The sequence below is a fragment of the Nannobrachium achirus genome (genome assembly GCF_963921795.1).
Source record: "Nannobrachium achirus genome assembly, chromosome: 24".
In the NCBI taxonomy this organism is placed as follows: Eukaryota; Metazoa; Chordata; class Actinopteri; order Myctophiformes; family Myctophidae; genus Nannobrachium; species Nannobrachium achirus.
This window is the reverse complement of record NC_137831.1, coordinates 39,869,469-39,892,139: the sequence shown is the minus strand read 5'-3', so window position 1 is coordinate 39,892,139 and position 22,671 is coordinate 39,869,469. Positions and strand designations below refer to the sequence as shown.

Here is a 22,671-nt window from a genome sequence, read left to right as displayed (position 1 = left end):
GCGTTGTAAGCTTGTAGATCGGCTATTTTTGCCTAATGTTCCACTCAGAATAGGGATGCGAGGGTTCAAGTGGTTAATGTAAAAAACATGATCCTATCACACAATGATTTGGCGGCACCCCTGTAGTAACTCTGAGGAACCCCTAGGGGTCCCGGACCCCCTGTTGAAGACCCCCGCTCTACACACCACCACACATGGAGGTGATGGTCCTGACACGTACATTATGTGTGACCTTGCTGATCATTTTTCGGATGTCTTTGAACCTTTTCACACTTGAGATACTTGAGTGTCATGGAGGCCCAATGGATTGATTACTGCCTCTACTGTGTTTGACACGGAAGCACAGCGCTGCTATGAAGGGAAATTTCTGTTTGAATGTTTCTCTGACTGGGTTCCCATATTTGTTGTTTATCCTTCCAGTATATGAAATAATACAATATCCCTCCACTTAACCACTTAAACCCTGTATACTTTGGGGTGCCCGCTGGCCTACTGGTCCAGGCGCATACCACTTAGCAATTGCCACATAGGCATGGATGCCTGGCGGCGTCGCCGGTTCGATTCCCGATCCAGACGACCTTTGCCGCATGTCACTCCCCATCTCTCCCCCCATTACCTGTCAGTCTACTGTCCTAAAAAAAAGCCCCCCTCAAAAAATAAAACCTTTATACTTCAGTTTAGGGTCCCCTCCGTTTTCCACTCAACACCGAATCTCACAACACGTTGCAACGTGACGCTTTGTGAGCTTGCGGATCGGATATTTCCGTCTAATGTTCGCTTATTTGTGCAGAATTATGGCATGCAGGGACGTGCTGGCCATTGGGAAAAGCGGGACAACTCCCGAACGGCCGGTCCATTAGGAAAAAAATTAAAATAAAATGTCGGCCTTCGTTCCATTTTGGGGGCTGGGCGGCCAACAAAGTAAATCGTCACTGTCGGGCAGAAAACTTGTATCTCCAAGTTTCAAATGTGTAAATTTTTTCGCAAAGCAAAGCCCTGCTTCATCATACAAGGCCGTCGCATAAAAGTAGTGAAAACAGCCGATCTACAAGTACACAACGCCTCGCACCCGCGAGGCGTTGTGTGCTTGTAGATCGGCTGTTTTCACTAGTTTAAATCATTTCTTAAATGATAAATACAAAACAAACGGTTTTGGACGTACAAGGTTTCCACCCGACAACGACAAAATGTAACTCATGTAATTGGCCCACTGGCTCGTCACTTGTCATGATCTGAAAATGGCAAATCTTTGAGTAGCAGCAGCGCTATAGAGAGAGATCTCTCTCTATAGTGCGCAATGAGGGCCTCTACAACTCTTTTTCCCGGGCTGAATCAGGGGCCCAGCACGTCCCTGATGGCATGCCCAGAATAAGGACGCTAGAGTTCTCGTGTGGTTGAGGTTCTCTTTGTAAGTGATGTCCTCTGGCCTCCCTCCCTTGTGCCCTGATACACTGCTAATGCTATTTGGATCATATGGACTTTGAGAGCCAGTGAAGCGTGGTTCAAGTTTCTAAAACCCTCTTTCAAAGGCATTACGAACGGGAAGACAAATGGAAAGGCCTTGAATATAGGAAATCCATGACAAGACTGGGTCAATTTGACAGTGAGTCCCTCCCGCTCGTCTTTGTGGAGTGACTGGAAACCCAGTGCAGTAACTGGGACACTGACTGGTTGGAGTCTCTGTGGAAGGCAGCAAGACACTGAACACGGCTCTTGATGCCCTGAGGCTCCTCTGTGCTCCTTTGGGTAGAGTCTCTCTTCTCACTGTGGATCTGTCCATCTCTATACATTACATCTAATAAAACCCCTCTGTGTCGACTGCCTTATCTGTCAGCATGTCTATAACCATCAAATAAGACCTGAGTCTCCGACTTGGTATAAAATGAGATCTAGTCAAAGAGGATTTTTTGTTATCGCGACCGTCAGGTCGCAGTTACTATCAAAACTCCACCGGCTGTCTGTCAGTCTGTCTGTCTGTCACGTCACGTCACACTTTTGCCCCTACTCATATCTCCGCCACCGTTCCCCCTATCCATGCCAAACTTTGCACACACACTCCTTGGATGGCAAACCACAACCTCCAGCCCTGATTTCTCACATGGCCCTCTTCTAGCGCCACCATGAGGCCGATTTTTGCAAACCACATTTTTGGACACTGCTCCTACAGATTTTGCCCTAGCATCACAGTATCTCTAAAGTCATGTCATCAACATAGATCTGTCCTATTTCCCACATTCCCTTCTGATTGGCTACGATTGCCTTCTAAAGTTTGTGTATGCGACTTGACGGTAGCTTCAGGTTCAGGTTCAGGTTCGGTTTATTAGTCAAATGCGTATCCATACAAGTACAGACAAACAATGAAATGCTTGTGCCAAGAGCACTCTCAGCCTTATTGCACACAAAACAATACGACAACAACAGGTCACCCAGGACAACCCAAAAAACAACAAAACAACCATACAGTGTGACAGTGTACAGTTTAAAAACTGCGTATATTGCACATGACTACCTACGTCTCGCTTCCATCTCTTCGTTAAGCAACCTGATTGCTTGAGCATAAAAACTATTACTGAAACGGGTGGTGTGAGATTTGATGCTCTGGTAACGTTTTTTTGATGGGAGGAGATAGAACAGGGAATGGGCGGGATGACAGCTGTCCTTTAAGATGTTCTCTGTCTTTTTCTTACAGCGTGTGTTATAGATTGTGTGTAGCTGTGGTAATTCTGTGCCAATGATTTTGGCAGCTCTCTTCACAATTCTCTGTAACTGTTTACTGTCTTGAGCAGTCACGTTACCAAACCACACTGTTATGCATCCTGTCAATACACTTTCTATGGTACAGCGATAGAAATTAACAAGAGCCTTGGTGCTTAGGCCAAATCTCCTGAGGCGCCGCAGAAAGTACAATCGCTGCTGCGCTTTCTTAAGGATACCTTCGCTGTTTTGAGACCATGTGAGTGAGTTTGTTATGTGAACACCCAGGAATTTGAAACTGTCCACTATGTCTACAGGTGAACCATTTATGGTTACGGGACTGTGATTGACTTCAGATTTCCTAAAGTCAACGAAGCTTATCTCCCGATTAGGGAGTCTTACTGGTTATTATCAGCTTGGAGAGCTGATCGGACTCAGAGACGCTGCAACTACTAGTACTAATCGTCACCTTTAACTCATTGGCTCAAGCCCAGCTAATGAGGCATCTAAGATTAGAACTAAGCAGCATATGGGAATTCCGAGATATGGAAATTTAAATTGACACAATATACAAACATAATTCTCTCTCCATGGGGCTGTTAAGTATGACATCATTTTGTAGGCAGAGGAGAATTTCTGCCCCCAGTTTCAGTGAATCTTTTTACTATTTTTACTATTCACACATTTTTCTTCTCTTTGTTGTTGAAAGGAACGTGTTAGAATTATACTTTAGTCGTTGTTTTTGTCTCGGATCTGTTGAAATAGCGAGGGACAGAAAATGCTCTGGGGGGCAGAGTTCTCCTCTGCCCCCTCATCCTCGTGCCCCTCTGTGCATGATCGAGATGGCTGCATTGTCTCTTACCCTCTAAGGCCCAAATATAGAAATACTTGAAATAAAAAATTGAAAAAAATCAGATGGTGTTGTAGGAGTCCTAATAAGAGGAAAATGTAATGTTTTTTTCAAAAAAATGTTTTTGTAAGGTTTTATAGCCATAAATCATAAATCATGCTCTAATTTACATATGGGGGATATTCTTCACAATAATAACATATGTACATGTTCTAGACATTCTAATGATCACCCAAAAAAATAGTACAGGCATTTTACTTATGTTTTTGTGAGGAATAGCTTCCATGAAAAAGTGAGATGTTGTTTGTCAAAACTCTGGAATGTCAGCGGGTGTGGCGGGTGTGAATGTCAGCCCCTGTGGGGGGTATTTATATGCAAATATTGTGGCCAATGGCATTGTAATACTAAACAATAGAATCCAATGGTGATGTTTAGGTGGTAGGGGGAGCTAAAATAAAATTATTTAAACCTTTTTTTGGATAAAATACAAACGTTGTAATATTACAACAGTGGGCCTTAGAGGGTTATTAAGGGCAGATATTTACTGCTTGTTCTCTACAGCTGTGGAACATCTGTAGAGTTAAGATCTGACCTGCCCTTGACCTCTTCTCTCAAACCCCATCATTATAGATGATACTTTAGGTCAAAGGGAGTGATTGGTAACTCTCCTTTAGCCTCACGTTAGCCTTTAGACTTAACTCTCCTTGTTGTTTCTTGTCTGTCTCATTCTGGGATGCATGCACTGTATTTTGGGGTATATAAGGGAGTCAGACAGAGTGTCCCATTGCGACATGCACGTTTGGCTCCAGTATTCAAATACTTTTAAATCTGTCATACTTTAGGCCTGAATGCTTTAACCAGTGAAAAATAGCAGATATACAAGCTCTCGGTGCCGCGCTGCGAGCTTGTAGATCTGCTATTTTTGAAAAAGTCGTGAAAATGTGTGCAAATCTTTGAATATATGTATTTTTCAGAGCGAACGTTTGTAACTCAAATTTTGCTTGGAACTAAATATTTTGAGATGGGGGTCCGTGGCCAAATAAATATCATTTTGGGGAAAAGGACCTTTTCTTTGATGATAGCTTGCCAGGTTGCTGACATAGAAACATAGGGTTTTTCAAAAAAAACCTTAGAAGGATTCAAAAGACACTTATAGAATCGGGTCAGAATTCTAATTTTCACGATTTTTCAAAAATAGCAGATCTACAAGCTCGCAGCGCGGCACTCGGTGCCGCGCTGTGAGCTTGTATATCTGCTATTTTTCAATGGTTGAAGCTTAAAATAATGATACACAATAATGTGTACCCGTTCTGAATAGGTTAAGATCTTTGTTGTTGTCTCTGTCTCATTATTGTGTCCTTATATTTTACCCCAATACAGATGGGCTTGACATTTAGCATAACTACTAAAGTGTGGAGAAAAATGGGTAAAGTTCCTCTGATTTCCTTCGTTTACCTCAAAATATCATTCCACTGCCTAGATGCGAGCATTAACAATACTGTATTATGATAACAGAATATTTCCAAACAATCTGAATGTGTATCCATGCTGAACCAAAATCATGACCTTCGATAGCATCCAGCAAACAGCGTCCACAATGCGAACTTGTTTATATTTGGTCAGCCAAGATCATCAGTTAGAATAGAAACTATCCTTCAAGATGGACTTATTAAGCCTCTATCAGAGTCCAGGGTGAAGAGCTATTCACCGTAGATTTTAGGTGTAAAGCTATCCACCTAAAGTGAGAAAATAAGTGGAGGCCATCATAGTCAGTCACGGTGAAGTCCTCTCACTGTGACTGACTGGTCTAGATCGACCAATCAGTGAACGGGGTGATGGGTCGATCTGTCTGAAAGTAAAAACAGAGAGGTGTGTCGGGGTTCGCGGTGGATAGCTCTTCACCGCGAGTAATGACGCAATGTTGTATTTTTATGACTTGAAAAGACTACACCGCGGTGGATAGCTTATCACCGCGGTGCCTACTTTGATAGGGGCTTTATTGTATTACTGTAGTGTTGTTGTGTTTCATATTAAGCAGTAGTATTTCATTTCGGAACAAAACACTTCACTCGAGGGTCGGTCCAAAAACGGGGAGTGGGCCTCACATATGTGAGTAAATTCCACAGTTGTTTCCAAACACCAGTAGGTGTGGATCTGTCACAGTGAGCTGCCCAGGGGTGTCGCACCAAATTCTGGGCCCTGGGTACAAGGATTCACTGCGTTATTTTGTGCTCTAACTATTGAAAAATAGCAGATATACAAGCTCACAGCGCGGCACCGAGTGCCGCGCTGCGAGCTTGTATATCTGCTATTTTTTAAAAATCGTGAACATTTGTGTAGTCTTTGAAGTAAAAAAAAAAACCATATGTTTCTATGTCAGTGGTGCTCAAACTTTTTCATGTCAAGGACCCCCAAAATGATATGTATTCGGCCACGGACCCCCATCTCAAAATATTTTGTTCCAGGGACCCCCCAGAAGAAAATTTTGAGTTACAAACGTTCGCTTAAAAAAATACATATATTCAAAGATTTGCGCACATTTTCATGACTTTTAAAAAATAGCAGATCTACGAGCTCGCAGCGCGGCACTCGGTGCCGCGCTGTGAGCTTGTACATCTGCTATTTTTCAATAGCTAAAGTATAAAATAATTAAGGCCCTTCCACCTTGGGCCCCAGTAACTCAGTCCCACTCCTCCCCCCCTTGTGACGCCCCTGGAGCTGCTACATCGGGCCTGTTTTTCATGCCTGCTTTCTGTCTATCCACAGATCTCAACCCTACGGCGCCAGGGCCGGACTCTGTTCTCCACCGTGCCAGAGACTGCCGAGAAGGAGGCACAGTGTCTGTTTGTCCAAGAGGTACCGTATAACTAAAAGAGCATGAGCATGAAGCCGCCTCGATCGTCTATCTGTAACAGGGACGTGCTGGCCATTGGGAAAAGCGGGACAACTCCCGAACGGCCTGTCCAGGCCGGCCATTGGGAAAAAGTTTAAATAGAATGTTGGCCTTCGTTCCATTGTTTACTGTACTGTTTTACTTTGTTGGCTCGGCGGCCAACAAAGTAAATCGCCACTGTCGAGCATAAACCTCGTATCTCCAAGTTTCAAATGAATACATTTTTTCGCAAAGCAAAGCCCTGCTTCATCATACAAGACCGTTGCACAAAAGTAGTGAAAACAGCAGATCTACAAGCACACAACGCCTCGCAGTGCGAGGCGTTGTGTGCTTGTAGATCGGCTGTTTTCACTAGTTTAAATCATTTTTAAAATGATAAATACAAAACAAACGGTTTTGGACATTCAAGGTTTCCACCCGACAACGACGAAATATAACTCATGTAATTGGCCCACTGGCTTGTCACTTTGTCACAAATCTTTGAGTAGCAGCAGCAGCGCTATAGAGAGATCTCTCTCGCTATAGCACGCAATGAGAGCCTCTCCAACTCTTTTTCCCGGGCTGAATCACAGGCCCAGCATGTCCCTGGCCTCGATCGTCTATCTTGGCCAAAGTCTCATAACCTCTCTTATTTGTTTATTTTGTACTACCGACTCTACCATTAACTGTTACCGTAACTAAATAGAATACAGTACATACAAATGCCACAATATCCATGGTTCCTCATGTGAGGAGATCAGGGACGTGCAGAGAATGTTAGAGAGGCAGGGGCTGACATCTCTAAAGGGGCCTTTTGGTGAAAATAGCAGACGTCCAAGCTCTTGGAGGTCGGCTATTTCCGGTACTTGATAGCACACTAAACTAAGCATAAAAAAGGCCATACTGGAGATGTGGTGTACAGCATGGATTTCTACACAGCGAGGGCAATTCCTTCAACATAAGACGCTGCATTCAAGTTCAGGAGAGTTTGGACAAGGCAATTCTCTTGAATGCTGCCTTCACGTATGGCATGGAGAGAGGTCATTTTGCATTTCTTTCACCACAGTAAAAACTGCATTTATGGTCTGGAAAGGGCACTTTTTACAGACGGATAAAAGGGCAGGGGCTCAAGCCCCCTTTGATGTCTATGTGTGCACGTGCCTGGAGGAGATCAATAATATACTGTAGTGTCTGTCTTTTTGTGTGTATTTCTCCATGAAATGTTGACATAACTTAACACGTTTGACATCATTTGATGATTCAACCACAAAAAAGACTTTTGACGCATATTATTGATTGACATTACATTATATTACTGATAGCCTATCCTTACACCAGAACTATGGAATTTAGGAAAATCAGCAATGTTCCCCTGTTAATCTAGAGAGAAATGTTTATTATGATTAACAAACCTATTTCTAAGCATGCCAGTGCATAACACATGTTTTAAATGTTTTGGCACATGCACAGACAGACTCCAGGGGGTCTTGTGCCCGTGTCCTTTGCCCTCTGACTCAATAGGTGCCCATTTATCTGGTATTGACAATAATTGTATTTTAAAATGTATAGTTCACTGCAGAGAGAGAATTAGTATCCATGAAAAAAGACAATTAAAAACGGACTAGTGTAGATCCCTAGGGGACTCAGTTTAATAAAATATATCCACGACTTTCCAACGCCCCATAGTGCATTGCGTAGAAGACGCTGTACCGAGCTTCCGGCGCCGCAGCCGAGTGTGATTTACAAGCTCACAACGTTTGCATCTGCGACGCGACGTGAGCTTGTATGTCTGCTGTTAAACCGGAAGTGTGGTCCAAACAGGTCCAAATAATCTCCAGTAAACTCCTGCGGAAACAGGTGGATAGAGAAGTAATAGAGGGTATGCAAGTCCACTGTCTGGGACCCGCCCCCCTAATCTAGACTGAGTGGCAAAACATTGAGCAGCATGGAGCATTGGAGTTTGGAAGTGCTAGTTGCAAATCACTCAACGGCTCTGCATACCACCTGTTTCTAATTTGCACATAATGCAGGAGGCAGCAGGATGTTGTGTTTTAGAAAACGAGTGCTTCCAAACTCTGACACTTGGAAAAATAAAAACACGCACAGAATGTCTTGACGGAAAGTAGCTCATAACACGACTATGGTGGATTTTTATGAAACAAAAACTTTGCAGATAGAAAGAGGATAATTCAAGCTTTCAGTACAGCCGCAATGTTGGTTAGTTAACTTTTGTTTAATAAACCGATAGGACTTTTCTGTTTGGATGTATGGGCTGTCAATGGCAGAAATGTGTGTTTTGCCACTCAGTAGGTGTGTTCCCACATAACTTCCAGCAACAGTGATGTCACGCGCATACCCTCTATAGTAGTTAGAGATGTGCCGATTGATCGGTGAGTGATCGCGATTGGCCGATAATGCCTCTATCGGCTTTGATCGGTATGGGCTTTGCCTCTATCTGCTTTGCCGATCTACAGTACAAGCTAGATCAGCTATTTTCACAATATTTATCTGTGGAATGTAACCTCAGCTTCAACTCCTACAAGTTGAATTGGATACTAAAGGACCTCAGCCTGCAATCTCCTAATGTTTATACTTAATATACAATGTCAATGTTTTGTAAGAAGAATCATTAAAAGAAAAATCGCAATCAGAGCATCTCTAATTGTAGTGTAAGTGGAGGGGGATAGCCCTTATTTTGCCCCAATGTCTGTGCATGACACTAAAAAACCTGCACTCTGTCCCTTATTGTTTGAATATACTTGCCTTACTCCTTTCAGCCAAACACAGGTGGTCGTACCACTTTCCAGACGATACAATAGGTTACAATACCCTGAAGGCCCATCAGATGTTTCGTTTCGTACGTCCAGCCCAAGAATGCGCTCAGGCATTCATATGTGCTTTGTTTTATGATTCCTGGATCAAGATTTCAAAGAGCGCTAGGGGAAGAAGGAAATAGCCTTTAAATGGATGAACAGCCCTGTGTTTGAAGTAACAATTCGATAAATTGGTGTCGCAGTCAAATACACTCTTACAAGTTACATACGTACGCCTTGCTGCGGAGCCATGAGACCCCTCCCGTTTCCTTACCGCAGTGGTTCTCAGCCTTTTCAGGCCGCAACCCCCAAAATAATCATTTTTGAACTGGGGACCCCCCACCCTGACGAGCACTAAGAATTGGGTCATTACATTTTGAATATCACGGTACTATTGTGGAAATAGCCAATTTGCATGCTCACCACGCCTCGCAACGTTGTGAGCATGTAGATCAACTATTTTCACAATTTCTGGCTCTAATATTTGACAGTTTGACCAATATTTAATCTGTCCTTTTAGAGGTATTAAAAAGCCTTTAATTGTCACTTTAATTGTCCTTTTCACTTAAATGGAGCTCAGTTAGTCTGTTCTTGACAGACTACTATGTCAGTGGTTCTCAAACTTTTTCATGTGAAGGACCCCCAGAATTATATCTATTTGGCCACGGACCCCCATCTCAAAATATCTAGTTCCAGGGACCACCCAGAGGCAAAATTTTAGTTACAAACGTTCGCTTTGAAAATACATATATTCAAAGATTTGCACACATTTTCACGACTCAAAAATAGCAGATCTACAAGCTCGCACTGTGAGCTTGTATATCTGCTATTTTTCACTGGTTAAAGCATTCAATAATTCTAGGCCTAAATTAAAGTGAGCATAGCATTTTCTCTGCTGCTAATGTCTGCGGCGTAGTGTACGTTCTGTTGGGTGTATAGACCGGAGTCGGGGCTCACGGCTCAGGCTTGGGTCGTATATCTCTCACAGAGGCTGTGTGTTGCAGGGGTCGGCAGTGTTCTGGCCTGGGCTGGGCGTAGTCTGATTAGAACTGTTAGGGGATATTCCCCTATGGATCCAGCCAGAAATTACATCATAATAACTGCATCTGGAACATCTGTAGGTACTCATAGATGGGAAGCAGTTTTTTTCTTTTTGTTCTCTCTCTCTGTAATTTATTTTCCTTCGTATTTCACCCGCCAACGCCGTGGGCTCTGGGGGCTTGTTTTCTCTCACCGCGTCATCAGTTGCCCATACCTTAGGTGGGGTTGGGGAAAGGGCCTTTCTGTGTGGTGTTTGCATGTTCTCCCTGTGTCACCTAGGGTAGGGAAGATACCCTCACAAAAAAAAAACATGCAGTAATCCTGGTCTCTATGCTGCCTCCCCCTAGTCAGCCAGGGAACCTGATGGAGGGGAAAGGAACTGGTTGGAATAACGTGTTCCTTCGACACCGACACGCTATGTCGTACTGGGGAAACTCCCCCCTGTCAGGTGAAAAGAAGCAGCTTGGACTCCTCATGCATAGAAGGAAGCATGAGGTCAGTCTGTTGGTTGGCAGAGGGAGTGCAGCGCCCAGGTTGACATTACACAGTTGACACTGAATGAAAAAAATGGGTTACAAAAAACGTGTGATAAAAATTTAAGAAAAGAAAAAAAGAAAAATCATTATGACCAGAAGAGTGACGCTAGGGTTCATATAAATGTCAGACTGTCAGGTAACAACTGACCTGACCTTGAGCTTTTCTCTCAAACCCCATCATTGTGGGCTCGTCTGAAAGACAAGACTAGTATGTTACACCAAAACTTTATATGTCAAGTTTATTCTCCTAAAAAATATGACAGACAGTACAAAGGCAGGGCCTTTAGCCAGTGTGAAGCAGCGTTCTTGGTGACATCAGCACCAACAAGCGCAGTATGTTATATCAGTATGTTATACCAAAACCTTATAGACCAAGTTTACTCTCCTCAGAAAAAAATACAGACAAAGGCTCCCTTAGCCAATGAGGAGCAGCCAAAGGGTAGATCTTTGTGCCCATACATGGTGTTCCATCCATGCGAGCCCACACTGTTTCGTAGGAACAGTATTTCTAGTTATAGATGACACTTAGGTCTGACAACGCTAGACTGTCCCGTGCATAAACTGAGCACTTTCCGAGTTCAAACTTCACAGAGGGCTTCACAGAATTCGTTTGGTCTGACGGTTATCCAGAACCGAAAATACAGAAATCTCTGTATCTGAGTCCTATTGAATGCCCATATATCTATCTCTGTATCTGTCATCAATATGTCGTCATATAACCAACTTCGTAGACTGGCCTCAGAATACTATCATAAAAGGCCCAAAGTACTGTACTCTGACAATGGCTACAGTGGGTATTGCCCCCTAACCAGAGGGGAATCCGTTCCTACTTCCCAGCAATAGATATAATTCATTTGACTTATGAAAGTCTGTGTATGATCTTCACAGCCTGCGGTTACATTACATATCCTTCCTACAGTACCTGGTTGATGCAACGCAGGATAATTTAGCCAGCCATTTATACATAGCTGCTGTAGAGGCTCCTTTGGCTGAATCTTTGTCTTGCAGGCAAGTGCACACATATAAAGGGGGCTTGAGCCCCTGCCCTTTTATCCGTCTCTAAAAAGTGCCCTCTCCAGACCATGAATGCAGTTTTTACTACAGTATGGTGAAAGAAATGCAAATGGCCTCTTTCCATGTCATACCTGAAGGCAGCATTCAAGAGAATTGCCTTGTCCAAACTCTCCTTAACCTGAATGCAGCATCTTATGTTGAAAGAATTGCCCTCTCTGTGTAGAAATCCATGCCGTTACCTCACATCTCCAGTATTGACTTGATTATGCTTGGTTCAGTGTGGAATCAAGCACCGAAAATAGCAGACCTCACAGCTCACAACGCGTCGCAGCGCAACGCGTTGTGAGCTTGGAGGTCGGCTATTTTCGATATTTCCCCCAAAATGCCCTTTTAGAAATGTCAGCCCCTGCCTCTCTAACATTCTCTGCACGTCCCCGTTCTCTTGTTCATTCAATTAGTTATAATAATGCAATTAAGCTGTCTTATCATTCAAGTTTCTACCCAAGCCCTTGCAGCTGCACTGCCTGCCTTTCAGGAAACAAAGATACTATATAACGCAAGTTCCCTCCTTCTTAAAATAAAACCCTGCCTCTTCATTGCTTCTGAGGGAATACGGATTTAGCTTTATTTTGCCAAGGAAGTATAATAAACCTCGGCCCGCTTGCGTCCGCCTGGGGCTATATTTTTAATGACCTCTCCGAATTTGTTCACGCTAAAGTAAGTGACCCTCACTCACCACCTCCTCCTCAATTTTAACTCTTTGCTCTTTCTCTCTCTCTCTCCGCAGTGCATCAAAACGTACAACTCCGACTGGCACCTTGTCAACTACAAGTACGAAGAATATTCCGGAGATTTCCGCCAGCTCCCAAAGTGAGTGCCCTGCGTGTATGTCTGTGTGCGTGCGTGTGTGCGCAGGGGCGTCACAAGTGTGTGTGTGTGTGAAACATAGGTTTTTTCAAAAAACCTTAGAAGGATTTGAAATATTCAAAGACACATTTTCACGATTTTCCAAAAATAGCAGATCTACAAGCACTCGGTGCCGCGCTGCGAGCTTGTAGATCTGCTATTTTTCAATAGTTAGAGCACAAAATAATGCGTTCCCAGTCTAAACGGGTTAAACCCCTCCCCCTATGAAGAACATTCATGGGAGGGCCCGCAGTGAATCCTTGTACCCAGGGCCCAGGATTTGGTGCGACACCCGTGTGTGTGTGCGTGCGTTTGTGCGTGCTTGTTTGTGCGTGTGACTGTGTGTGTGTGTGTGCGTGTGCGTTTCAGCTGGAGTTAACAGGTGTGTTGAGGTGTCGACAGCTCCACTGACAGGCTCATCGACAGCTCATCAAAAGGACCAGACCTAGGCGGGAAGAGAGGTCCCTTGTAGTCAGGGGATATCATAAAAAGTCCTGGAATAAATTCCTTACCAAAACATTTCTTCACCAATGTGTTTGTAAAGGTGTCTAGTAACACATCTCACATCTCACAACTCACAAAGACTGAAATTCAGTTTTCCTAGGAGAATCCGTTACAGCTGCTGAAAGTTGGGGTCATTAAATTAACTATACAGGATAAAACACACCAAAATAAATATGCTTTAAGTAGCATGTGAGGGGTCAAACTAGGGGGTTTTCATGATTTTTTCATGAACATTCCTTGGCTTGGGGTAAAGGCGGCTCCCACAAAACTGGAAAAAGTGATTACTCATCACTAAATCATAGTTTTCATGGGGACGTTTTTAGCCCAAGGAATGTTTTTTGTGTAAAACAAATGCTTGCAATGGAGTCAGATGAATCATATAAAAACCCTAGTTTGACCCCTCACATGCTACTTAAAGCATATTTATTTTGGTGTGTTTTATCCTGTATAGTTAATTTAATGGGACTCCAACTTCCATCAGCTGTAACAGATTCTCCTAGGGAAACTGAATTTCAGTCTTTGTGAGATGTGTTACTAGACACCTTTACAAACACATTGGTGAAGAAATCTTTTGGTAAGGAATTTATTCCAGGATTTGACACTATTTCAGTAGATATCCCCTGACTATTGGGAGCCGGTCTCTTTTAGGTCCTCACAATTTCTCACCACCACCAACACTTATGTTTAGTATAAGACCATATATGGGACTATAAAACTATAAAAATCCCAGTCACATACTGTACTGAACAGTGCAAGTCATTGTAACAGTCTCCCATTATGCACTTGTAATTAACATAACCCACAACAGCACTGCAGCGGCACCACCTGTTCTCTCTTACGTCTTGTAAAATGGAATTTAATTGATATTGCAGCACAAGTGTACCTCTAAAATGGCTGGTTGTGATCTTTCCAGTCACACTGCTAAATGAGTGCAAAAGAGCAAGTAGGAAATAGAGATGGACCGATTGCAAAATTCTTGGCCGATACCGATCCACAGGTTTTATGAAGGTCTGACCTGCAAAAACCGATTTTTCCGATACCGATTTCTTTAGCTAAGAACTAGATATTAGGGTTGCTCCAATATACCCATTTTTTCAGGCCAAGTAGGCCTACAAGACATACTTCAATTTGAGTACCAATAAGCTAGAAGAACACTAATGCCAGAACACTAATGCCAAATCAATCACAATAGTACAATACAATATCCAAAATCACAGACAATATCCAGTCTAATATGACCGTCTGGACTAGGCAGGAGGAAAGCAGGTTACGCATGCTTTTTTTCCCCCCCTTCTTTTTGGAGACGACATTGACACAGGATTATGGAATATATCCTTACATTGCAAAGGTAATCGGCACCATCTGTATTCTGTAGGCTGCCACTAAGTAGACTGGCTGCTACTTGCTAATGTTTACTTTAGTCACAGGACCAGAGCATCATGCTGTGCAGTGCCATAGACACAATTGGCATAAAACCAGTATTTATGTCAGTGACCTGCCCACGATTCGGCCGGTTTGATATCATACCAGCCGATTTTTTATATTGTCCGATTTCCATCCCTAGTAGGAAATAAGGCAGAACTTGACTGTTCCATTCAACACCACAGAAAAAAGTAAAAAAAAAAAAAAAAAAAGTGTTATTGTTAAATGAGTAGTTCACCCCCAAAATGACTTTTTTTCTATTGATTACTCATGCCATGGAGAGTAGAGTTCAATAATATTTTTGTTTTTTGTCACATTCCTAAGACAAAAATGGGGACCCGTTTCGAAACGGGTCCCCATCCGGAACGAATGGGGGTAAATTTATTGTTATCACATTTTTGTCTTATGAATGCGACACAAAACTAAAATTATTATTGAACTCTACTCTCCATGGCATGGGTAATCAATAGAAAAAAAAGTAATTTTGGGGGTGAACTACTCCTTTAAGCTCTAAAAACATGTTGATGTTCAAAGCCACAACAAAACTCCCAGATGTCTTCCGGCGGGGTGTTTTGCATCTGCTTTACTCATTGGATGCTGTGCTGTTGTATAGTTATATCGTTTTTTTGAGGCCCATCGTAAAAACGTACAATGTCCTGAGATTCTGGCCTGGTTTCACCGTCCAGTGAATGTGTTCCACAGATCCCTGGAAAGAAGGAAACGTGCGTTGTGGAAGTTTATCAAATGTCACACAATAGGACACTTCCTGTGTTTTTCCCACCAAGGCTAATCGAGGCTATTCTGGGACAATAACTTTGTGATGTTACTGGAACAAATGGGACATCCCAGGACTTACAGACCGTGTCCTCAGTTTGAGCTACTTTCCGTAGCCGCTTAAACCCTATTTCGAGCGTAGAGGAAAAATTGCAGGTCTGTAAGCTTTACGACATGTCACATTGCAACACGCTGTGAGCTTGTAGAACGGCCATTAATGACATAATGCATGCCTAAAATAGGGATGCCATGTTGAAAATGATTCACGACGGGGAGGTGGCCGAGGCTAACGCACCTTGCAGATGTTACAAGTCATGCTTCCAACATTGTAGCATAAAAACCGGACAACAACCCTTGACCCTGGCCCCCGACATTGTTTATGCTAGTTGCTCCCCGGAGCTTGTTCGGCCCAGTCAAGGTCATAGGGGCAAATTGTGCTTCTGGGGTTTGACTGGTAACAGCTGAGACGCGTTGCCCTAAATCCTGACTCGTGACGACAGCTGTGCAGTGGTGTCGGTTCGGAAAAAGCTAAGGTATGGAACATGACTGGTGTCTTGCACGTGCGCAAGACACCAGTCATGTTGCCATATCTTAGCAACAGGCATGATACATTCATTTTAAGAAGTACATTTTATTTTTTTCCCACGTTACTACGGTTTCTTGGGCTGGATATGGCGGCCTGGAACGGTTGTTCAAGTGCAGCTAAACTTGGCATGTTAGTAAACGTGCCACAATTAACAATAATGCGTTGCACCTGCAGTGCAGCTGACCTGCGGAACCCGGGAACATACCAGTTTGTCAAGATGGGGAGAATAAAAGTTTGGAGAATATAATCATAATACCTTGTTAAAGTGACCATTTTGTTACATTTTGCATTTGTAGTTATTTTACTGAAATTTAACAACATAATAACCAGCACAGATAGACAAAGAGACATTCATGGGTTTATATTTATAAGTAACTTTTATTTTCCCCCCTGGACCCTAGCCTCGCGTAGCCAGGCTTTACTCATCTGCGAAGAGAAAAGCCTGGTGACAATATAAGGCAGAAAGCGTTCAACTTCCGCCGTGTGAGCTTCCACGGCAGTGAGCTTCCCAGGTTTTCCTCTAACGTAACCTCCGTTAAACGCAGCACTTCCGCTAGAAATCTTGGAACCAACCGGAAGGCATATTGTCTACAGGGTGCCTGGACCCTGGGTCTGGCAGCTGCATACCCCTGCCATACCCAATTGACACCCCTGCAGCTGTGCGCTGAAGTGGCCCAGAGAGAAAGATGTAGCGAATGAACACATTGTAGTGTGTACTAAAATGTGCTCCTTGTTGTGAATGGGGAAAGCAGGGCGTGAATGTTGCCAATGTAGACATTGTTTCTTCTTATTGTGTGTGTGTATACAATGGGGTCAGTGTGCTATATTAGCAAATGGGAAGCTTGTCTGACATGCGTTTGAAATAGAATATGGTGTGAATGGCAGAATGGTGTGAGAATCACATGAATGTGAGGTGAGAAGAGAGTAATTATACTGTAGATTAGCAGTGTGAAAAATGACAATAATATTATTATTTACGTTTTTTGTTGACTTTACTGTACTTAAAGTTGTACCATGTAACTTTTTTTATAAAACAAATCTTAAAATTGTCCTAACTGTTAAATCGCTAAAGTTTTAGAACACCCACTCCGTCATTTTCAGCTTCTGAAGCCTTCTCTTTATATGTTTTCTATGATCCTGGCCGTGGACCGGATTTCGCGCCAAAATGACGTAATCTGCATCATCTGTATACGTTGTGTATACGTTGCCCAATCACATCGCCGATCATGCACACATGGTACACTACCGGCCAATCACAGCGCATCTTGAAGTGGGGTCGCCATATTTGTAGTCGCCCGTGTGTCTCTTTACTCAAAAGGTAATCTCGCCTACCAGGCAGGGTGAAGTAGTCCGTTTCTCCGGAATGCCTGAACGCACAGGAACCAAGGACCCCTCTAAAGATAGCTCTCGGCGTTGTGGAGGCAGACGCGGGGGTGTGAAGGTACGAAAAACGGGCGAAAGACGCGAACGCGACCGCGGTTTGCTATAGGGCTACTGACCACTAGTTGAGCATCTTACACAGTATAGCTTTAATGGTGTGAGTAAATATCTGCTGTCGGTCCGGGCTTTTTACTACTTTTCATTGGTTCAATATTATTTTAATTTAACCAACACTCAGATGTAAAGGGTGTTCAATAGCCCTGATTCATGCCCAAAAAATCTAAAACCTCAAAAATGGAGTTAAGAGGTTTTGGCCAGACGGTGACGATATCTAACTGAGCTCTTTTGTCTAAATTTACGGGTGAAAAATCTTTTATAAATATATCAAAGTTACTGGCTATACTTTTTAGGTCATGGCAGTTGATCTTGAGTCCTAAGATTATGTGGCGGTCATTTTCTTTTTTCAGCAAATCGCCCAGACCAGAGAAGCTGGCTGCTCATCTGTTCGAGGTCGACGAAGATGTGGAAAAAGATGAGGTAAGTGAACTTAACCAGATTTGGAAAAAGTCGTTTGAAACACTCTCTGGTAAGAAACGTGATACTTCTACCCTAATCACACTTGATCGCTACTACTGTGGTAATTCATCATACCGTAGGCCTTCACCGTTAAACAACCCAACAGGGACGTGCAGAGAATGTTAGAGAGGCAGGGGCTAAAATTTCGAAAGGGGCCTTTTTTATTTTTTATTTTAATGTTTTTTATCCCACGTTTTTTGCAACCAATTTTTCTCACCCGGTGACTACCTAACCTGTAGTCCTGGTTTCCGCTCTCCCCCTGCCGTGCCAGGGGACATTGGGGAGCACCTGGCTGGCTAGGGGGAGGTAGTATAGAAACCAGGACTACTGCATGTTTTTGTGTGAGGGCCTATGCCCAAGGAGACACGGGGAGAACATGCAAACTCACCACAGAAAGGCCCTATCGCCAACCCCACCTAGGGTGTGGGTGCTGATGACGCGGGTGGAGCAACACGCCCCCAGCACCCACAGCTTCCCCCGGCGGGAATCGAACCCAGGACCTTCTAACTGTGAGGCGAAGTGCTAACCACTGCACCACCGTGCAGTCGATATTTCCACTAAAAGGGGCCTTTTAGTGGAAATATCGAAAATAGCAGACCTCCAAGCTCACAACGTGTCGCAGCGCGACGCGTTGTGAGCTTGGAGGTCGGCTATTTTCACTGCTTGATACCACACTGAACTAAGCAAATTCAAGTGAATTCTGGAGATGTGGCGTAACGGCATGGATTTCTACACGGAGAGGGCAATTCTCTCAACATAAGCTGCTGTATTCAAGTTTAGGAGAGTTTGGACAAGGCAATTCTCTTGAATGCTGCCTTCAGGTATGGCATAAAAGAGGACATTTGAATTTCTTTCACAATAGTAAAAACTGCATTCATGATCCGGAGAGGGCACTTTTTACAGACGGATAACAGGGCAGGGGCTCAAGCCCCCTTTGATGCACGTGTGTGGTATAAAATACAGATCCCAGAATTCCTTTCCTCTGTCCTCAGGAAACTTGTCCAGCAGACGCCCGTATAGCGTATATAAACACTTAGTTCCGCTTTTGTCGTGACATGCAGGCTTCCTGGCAACCTTCCCAAGCCTTTGAATAAGTAATGATTCTCTAAAGGGCGATGAGTTCGGCCTAGCCTTACATTAAGTCGCTCCTGTAGAAGTTTCTGCATTGATGACGTATATGGGCTACAGGAGCGTCTTACAGCATAGACAGACAGGTCCGGAGTATGGTCTGCAAAACTGCTACTGCGGCTCTACACATGCACACATGCGAGACATATCTTCCGTACAAGTTCTGCAAGGTTTTTGCGACTTGTCCGGTAGCCTTGTTTAATGTATTAGTCCGTATTGTTAAATAAAATGAGTTTTTACCAAGTGTACAACTTTTCCTCGTTTGCTACAACGTTAGCTGCAACAGCGCCCGTTGGTGGCTGGAAGCATTATTGTGCATTCTTCCGTATACACTTACGTCATGTCCTTGTATGAGCGAATGGGGGAATGGATGAACGTCACGTGATAAGTGCAGCCATCTTTAACCAAACCAGAGATGCTAGATTTGGAAAAGACACACACTTGGTAAAAACTCATTTTATTTAACAATACGGACTAATACATTAAACAAGGCTACCGGACAAGTCGCAAAAACTTTGCAGAACTTGTACGGAAGATATGTCTCGCATGTGTGCATGTGTAGAGCCGCAGTAGCAGTTTTGCAGACCATACTCCGGACCTGTCTGTCTATGCTGTAAGACGCTCCTGTAGCCCATATACGTCATCAATGCAGAAACTTCTACAGGAGCGACTTAATGTAAGGCTAAGTTCGGCCTCTTTCCAGGCTTCACTAACTAACTAGGATATCGTCGCTAATCTCGTATTTCCAAAACTGTCACTTTTCAGGGAATTGGGGAAAAAAGAGCCTGTGTTTCAATGGATCCAATGTAGTCATTAATACTTTTCATTGGTTCAATATTTATAAAACACGCACGCACGCACGCACGCACGCACGCACGCACGCACGCACGCACGCACGCACGCACGCACACACACACACACACACACACACACACACACACACACACACACACACACACACACACACACACACACACACACACACACACACTTAACCACTTTCACTTTTACTTAAAATCTAAAAGAGATGTCATAGCAGCTCTACAAGCTCGCAACGTGCCACATCGGAACACTATTTTTGCTACTTTCGTAGCAAAAATAGTGTTGAAGTAAGGCATTCGTTTCTCCCCAAAAAACTAAAAAACCTGACAATGACAATATGTACTTCAATGACCGTAAGCTTGCATTAATAAAAAGTGCCCTTTATTTTCAATTATTTTGGGTGGGTCCCCAGATGATTAACTTAAGTAAACAAACCAATAAAGTTTAAGTGTATATAGGGTATATGCAAATTTGGAAAGTTACAATTGAAGGACTTTTTAATACCTCTAAAATGACACATTAAACATTGGCCAAACTGTCAAATATCAGAGGCAGAAATTGTAAAAATGCAGTAGATCTGCTATTTTCACAACAGAACCGTGTTATACAAATTGTAATGGCTCAACTCTTTAGTGCTCGTCAGGGTTTGGGGTCCCCAGTTCAAATAGGACTATTTTAGGTGTTGTGGGCGGCCTGAAAAGGTTGAGAACCACTGGTATACATGACAAAACCTTTACATTTTCCGGGCCAAACTGGCGTGTGTTGTCATGTCGGCAGACGTCGACTCTCTCTCTCGCTCTCTCTGAGCAATCCTCTCCATGACATCTCGTAGATTGAGAGAGGTCACATACCCGGCCCAATAATTACCTTGCCTCAGGAATTGATTGGATTGAAGGCTGTTTGACCTTTTGGTGCCTGGTCAGGATGTGGCGGTTGAAAGCCCCTGGAGGGAGGAGGCCAGGGACGTGCTGGCCGTTGGGAAATGCGGGACAACTCCCGAACGGCCGGTTCATTCCTGGCCGGCCATTAGGAAAAAATCAAACCTCGGTTCGAAGTGAAGCGGTGAACTTTTCTTTCAATTCTGAATGAATGAATGATTTTATCTGGAGGGCCGAATTGTCAAGTGAAGCTTGACCAATCCTCAAAGTATGGTCTCATTGGACATTTTTAATCATCCAATCATCAGACCGGGACGGACGTTCCCGTTCATGTCCATATATGGTCATTCCAGTCCAGAATGAACAGGTTTTATCTGTCCCTTCTGGACTGGAATGACCATATATGGACATGAACGGGACACACATGGGACACACATGTACGGGACATGTACGGGACAGATAAAACCTGTTCATTCTGGACTGAAATTACCATATATGGACATGAATGGGACACACAAAGCCACTCCTTTCACCGCTTCAAAAATTTAAAATAAAATGTCGGCTTCTTTCCATTTTGGGGGCTGGGCGGCCAACAAAGTAAATCATCACTGTCGGGCAGAAACCTTGTATCTCCAAGTTTCAAAATTGTACAAGTAAAGCCCTGCTTCATCATACAAGGCCGTCACACAAAAGTAGTGAAAACAGCCGATCTACAAGCACACAACGCCTCACGGCGCGAGGCGTTGTGTGCTCGTAGATCGGCTGTTTTCACTAGTTTAAATCATTTTTAAAATGATAAATGGTTTTGGACGTACAAGGTTTCCACCCGACAACGACGAAATATAACTCATGTAATTGGCCCACTGGCTTGTCACTTGTCATGATCTGAAATGGCAAATCTTTGAGTAGCAGCAGCGCTATAGAGAGATCTCTCTCTATAGCGCGCAATGAGGGCCTCTCCAACTCTTTTTTCCCGGGCTGAATCAGGGGCCCAGCACGTCCCTGGGAGGAGGAATGGGGAGAAGGTCTGCAGCGTTGAGTTTAATGAGGAGAACACTGCGCGCGGTGTAGCGCTGCTTCTCCCCTCGCCACACTGCCTGGAGCGCACTCAGCAGTTGCCTATGCAACAAGGGTCAACAATGTTCGTGTATCGTTATCGTGTGTGTGTGCGTGCGTGCGTGTGTGCGTGCGTGTGTGTGTGTGTGTGTGTGTGTGCGTGCGTGCGTGCGTCAGTGTTCATTTCGTCGACTAAAACTATGACGAAAAATGTTTGTCGACTGCGTTTTTTTCACTGACGAAAACTCAATAAAAACTAAACAAAAACTAAGCTGTGGTGACTAAAACTAAGACTAAATATATTGACAATTTCATAAGCAAAATAAAAAACTAGACTAAAACGTTAAGGAGGGACTAATGGAGAAGAGAGTCATTTTATGTTTGGTTGCTCTCAGGTGTTGCCTGCTGAAAATAGACGATCTATGAGCTTGTAGATCTGCTATTTTCAGCACACAACCAAGTGTAAAATCAGTCATTACGATGCCATCAAGGCCTGCCAAAATACATTTTAGTCGACCAAATCAACTGTAGATTTAGTCGCCTAAAGTCTTCTGATATTTAGTCGACTAAAATTAGACTAAAACTAAATGACATTTTATTCAAAAGACTATGACTAAAACGAAATCAAAATTTGCTGTCAAAAACAACACTGGTGTGTGTGTGTTTGCGCGATTTTGCGTGTGTGTCTGACAGGCATGTGCACACATAGACATCAAAGGGGGCTTGAGCCCCTGCCCCTTTTATCTGTCTGTAAAAAGTGCCCTCTCCAGACCATGAATGCAGTTTTTACAATAGTGAAAGAAATGCAAATGCCCTCTT

At 43.5% G+C, this 22,671-nt stretch overlaps 1 protein-coding gene across 3 annotated transcripts in view; it reads left to right on the top strand.

The window, feature by feature from the left end:
- Positions 1-22,671, top strand: part of LOC308280488 (dedicator of cytokinesis protein 9-like) — a gene marked incomplete at its 5' end in the record, with an annotated part of 186,717 nt that overhangs the window by 58,377 nt on the left and 105,669 nt on the right. For all 3 annotated transcript variants that reach the window (XM_080720770.1, XM_080720769.1, XM_080720771.1), the window contains 3 exons: positions 6,311-6,400; positions 12,608-12,690; positions 17,860-17,929. In XM_080720770.1, coding sequence (XP_080576896.1) covers positions 6,311-6,400; positions 12,608-12,690; positions 17,860-17,929 — 243 coding nt within the window. The remainder of the gene's footprint in view (positions 1-6,310; positions 6,401-12,607; positions 12,691-17,859; positions 17,930-22,671) is intronic.